The 4,321-nt window shown below is 37.9% G+C and overlaps 1 protein-coding gene across 1 annotated transcript in view; it reads right to left on the reverse strand.

Annotated features, from left to right (window-relative positions):
* LOC107665666 (CAS1 domain-containing protein 1) overlaps positions 1-3,824 on the reverse strand; it is a 12,127-nt gene extending 8,303 nt beyond the window's left edge. The window contains exons 1-3 of the mRNA XM_016456645.1: positions 3,060-3,824; positions 1,234-1,330; positions 1,016-1,136 (exon numbers count right to left, since the gene is read on the reverse strand). Coding sequence (XP_016312131.1) covers positions 1,016-1,136; positions 1,234-1,330; positions 3,060-3,366 — 525 coding nt within the window. The 5' untranslated portion in view covers positions 3,367-3,824. The remainder of the gene's footprint in view (positions 1-1,015; positions 1,137-1,233; positions 1,331-3,059) is intronic.
* Between the last annotated feature and the right edge of the window lie 497 nt (positions 3,825-4,321).

Below are 4,321 nucleotides of genomic sequence, written 5' to 3' on the forward strand. Positions count from 1 at the left end.
TAATTCATTCTCTGCCAGCAGGTGGTACTTTTCGCCAAGAATATAGCCGTTTCCCCCATAACTGCAGTAAACAAAGCAGCGCAGCACCTGACTTTGAAACTTGCAGCGCTCATATTTAATCAATTGAACCATAGCCTTTTGAAGTGTAAGCTATATCTCAATTTACATTTATATTTAGTTTTTTTTTCACTGGAGCACCACCTGAGTCTTCTCCTCCCATTTCTACCAGTGATCATTGTTTCCCTCCCACGGTACTCCCTGCGCAGATATCAATAGCATCACTGGGTTGTAGGTTGCCAAGTTGAGGGGACAAATGGGTTGAAATTTGTATGCGTCGATCGTGTGATAAAGATGCGTTTCATACAAGATCTGGCAACCGGACATCCTTGGAATTTGTTGACGTGATTATTCATATAATGAGGTTTGGCCCATACAAATTACGGGAGTTTTACCGGAAGCGAATGTAGCAAACATAAAATACACCCAGTGGGATTTTTTAAATTTTTTATAGAGAGATTAAAAATATGGGAGAAATACGGGAAAATATTTAAACAGGATAATAGCGGGATAGAATGGTAAAATACGGGAGAATCCCGGGAAAAACGGGAGGGTTGACAGGTATGTAATAACTAGCGTGGGACTTGACTTTTTTCATCTGGAATTTATCGGATCATAGAAAAAGGGAAGGGTGAAGGGACTTTTTGATTAAAAATCATGTTTTATAGAAGTCATGAAAAGTTATAAAGGTCTGCTATATGGAAAAAAAAATTGCGGCCAGGAGTTAATAAACAACTGCTTTTGTCGGGGGCATATTATGAAATACCATTGGAAATATTCTATTAAACTGGAACAATAACACCATTTCCTTTTTAATTTAACTGCAGCCTTTGAGTGGCACATTTATTAAAGTTGCAATTGCTTGGGGGCCATCCTACATTGAACATCACTCTGGTCTGAAATACATTATATCACTTAACCAAAAGAAGGCTTACTGAAATGAATAGCAACAACAAACCTTGTTCCCAACTTCTTTCACCTCAGGATTTATCATTTTGATAAAGGAATAGAAGAGCTGACGTATTCTAGAGTCTCCTACAAATGCTATTCTCTTCTCTCGGAGGCAAAACTTTGCTTCACTGAAAGGCAAAAAAAAAAAAAAGACTGTAAATTCCAGCCCACACTTCTACCCCACATGCGTCATTGAGGTACATTAACAATCACAACATGACTTACGTGCTTTTGTACTTGTGTAGCATGCAGCCATAGGGCTGCCATACATTGTCCCCTAAAAAACGTCCACTGGATAAAAGCCAGTCACATGTGTCACTGCCTGAAAGAAACAATGCATAATTATAGTGAATAAACCAAATTCAAGAATAATATAATTCAGTTTGGGGTTAGTAATATTTTCTTTTTATGAAAGAAATGAATTCCGTTATTCAGCAAAGGTGCATTTAATTTATCAAAAGCAACAGTAAGGACTTTTACATAACTACAAATAAAAATTCTATACCAAATAAATGCTGTTCCTATGAACTTTTTATTTAGCAAAAAATCCTGAAAAAAAATGCAGTTTCCCCCAAAAAATAAAAAAAATACTAAACAGCACAACTGTTTTAAACATTGATGAAAGAATGAGCACCAAATCAGCATTAGAAGGATCATGTGAAAACCACAATGCACAACGGCCAAATATGTCCATCTGATATGTTTACAACATAAAACAAGATTTAAAAATAGCATATAAGGGCTTTTCAGTTTATTTCAGTTTCAATATTTTGTTGTCTCTCATATAGCTTCTATGCCAGCATTGTAAGGAGGACAGGATATCTGCTCATATCACATATTTATACCAAATCTACACAGAATATTTGTATTTCAAATCATTTTAAACATAGTAAGTAAATGATGTAAACAATAAAAATGTTCATTTTTAGATGAGCTCATTGATTATAAGAGGAGATGATAAATGCATTGCGCAATCCTGATAGTATTAAGAACAATATTATCACCTGAACATGCCTAAACATTAAGATACGATCATTAACAATATTATGCTTCAATTTCAGGCAACACAAGCAAGACTAGATGAAGGACGACTGTATCGTATGGAAGCATATAGGTAGCGAAATTCAATTTAAAATGCAATATGCAAAATGGCAATGCAATATTCAAAATGGCATTGTATTTCTGTATTTAAATTTACATTAAAGATGGTGTTGATAAGTCACATTCAATTAATGTGAAGATTTAGTCAGGGTTCTCAGTCCCACTCCTGGAGGGCCAATGTTTGTTTTTAACTCCGCCAAATTAGTTTTCCTTTCCTTTCATAAAGTATAGAGTTCAAGTTACCTCTGAGTGTTACAATTATAGGATATTTCAGAAACTTAAAAAAGCTACTACACTTTACTGTATGTAAATTTAAATACAGAAATACATTGCCATTTTGAATATTGCGTTGCCATTTTGCATATTGCATTGCCATTTTGCATATTAAATTGAATTTCGCTACCTATATGCTTCCATAGTATCGCCGCCTATAGGTTTTTAATGAAGTTACCTGGAATAGTGTTTAAATATACTACATACGTTTGGCTGGATTTCTAAATCTAATCTAACTACTCATCTATTTTGGGAATCAGACACACCTATAATGCCAACAAAATACTAACGTTTCCTGTAGGCACCTTTTTCTTCAAAAACGGCCTACTGGGCGCTATGCGTCAAAGAATGAAGTCTAACGTTAACTGGAAATGCAACCCTGAAGACACACCAGCTGCGCGACAACACTGCTTTCAGCTTTAATCTGGTATTGATTAGTTAAAACCTTTTGACAGGAAACATGCTGTGCTTAGCAATAAAATTACGCCAAATAGACGTCCGCTTTAACGAAGCAGTCACAGTTTACTTGTTTTAATGAGCAAAGCTGTAGCTGTTATCTAGCAGTGACAGACGCACAGACGCGCACACGCTCACTGAAAACATTGAGTGACAGCATTAGCATTGACGCTAACACAAACACGCAGCTCTTTTTCACGCACCGCCACACAAACACTCACCTCCATAATGTCGAGAAGCCGTGTGGAACACAGTGAGAAGGACGACGGCGGCGACAGACAGCAGTTTTGCATTTTTGATGCTGAAATATTGATTTATTTCCCGTTTGCCTAGGTTATAGGCCAGGACCGCCATCTTGGCTCCTCCATGACAACAGGCAGACAGACGAGCTGCGGCGAAGCGGACGGAGTCAGAGCCGAGCGGCGCGTGCCCGCTTCCCGTGTGCGCCTCAGCTTCTGCTGTCGCGAGCAGAACAGGTTGGCTGGAGTCCGGCTGCGCTCCTTGTGCTGCGGTTGCTTCAGCTGTCATATCTACAGCAAGTTTGACTTTCTTTCGCCTTCCAACTCTTTAAAGAATTATCACCGACTTACCCAAACGTCCAACGTTACGTTTTTTTAGTGTCCTGCCCACTTGTTAAACTGGAGGAAAGCAAATCTTTTTAACCCTTGAATTTTTTCCCTCTATTTACTGAACCGCCACATCCAATATATATTTGTTTGGTCAAGCAAGACACGCAGCCGTTTAAATGCTTTGTTGAATTAAGTTACACATGCCTTTCCTCAACAATTAACACATTGCGTAGAGTTCACTTGGTATCTTGCACATCAGGTTGTTCTGGTTGGGACTAAACAAGTTAGTTCTTAAAGAACAGTGCCAAACAGTCTCTGAGCGTATGAGAAATTACTCTCTAGAGATATATATACAAACAAACAGGGTTAACCACCACCCTAACTTACATTCTTTTCATGATACTAACCAGGACCCGTATTCTCAAAACATTTTATCTTACCACTAAGAGTTCTCCCAAATAGCAGTAAAAGTGTTTAGCTAAGAGTTTTCTCTTAAACCCTACTCACAAAGCGGCGGAGACAAACGTTTACTAAGGAATAGAGAGAAGGGCGGGGTTGACCACGTTGCTATGGATGATGACAGCATGCTTACTAACTATGCACACAGTGATTGGCTGATAGTCTCAGTCAAGAGATTTATTCATGGAGATATTGTAGAGCACGATATTATCAGTGTTGAATTCAGCTTCTTATTCGCAGCTTCTTAGACGCTATCCGTTCCACCTTAAAAACGCGACGCTTTCGCGTTTCTTAGCTTCTTATTCACTTAGGGGTCAACTTAGGGACCGTCTCTATTTGCGTCTCTTTTTCAGAAACGAGCAATTAACTATTTTAAAATGTAAATAACACTGAGATAAGAGCGAAAACGGGCTGTCAACATTAAATCTAATTACATTATACGTTAATTATTAAAC

This window comes from Sinocyclocheilus anshuiensis, unplaced genomic scaffold (genome assembly GCF_001515605.1).
Source record: "Sinocyclocheilus anshuiensis isolate Anshui unplaced genomic scaffold, SAMN03320099.WGS_v1.1 scaffold932, whole genome shotgun sequence".
Lineage (NCBI taxonomy): Eukaryota > Metazoa > Chordata > Actinopteri > Cypriniformes > Cyprinidae > Sinocyclocheilus > Sinocyclocheilus anshuiensis.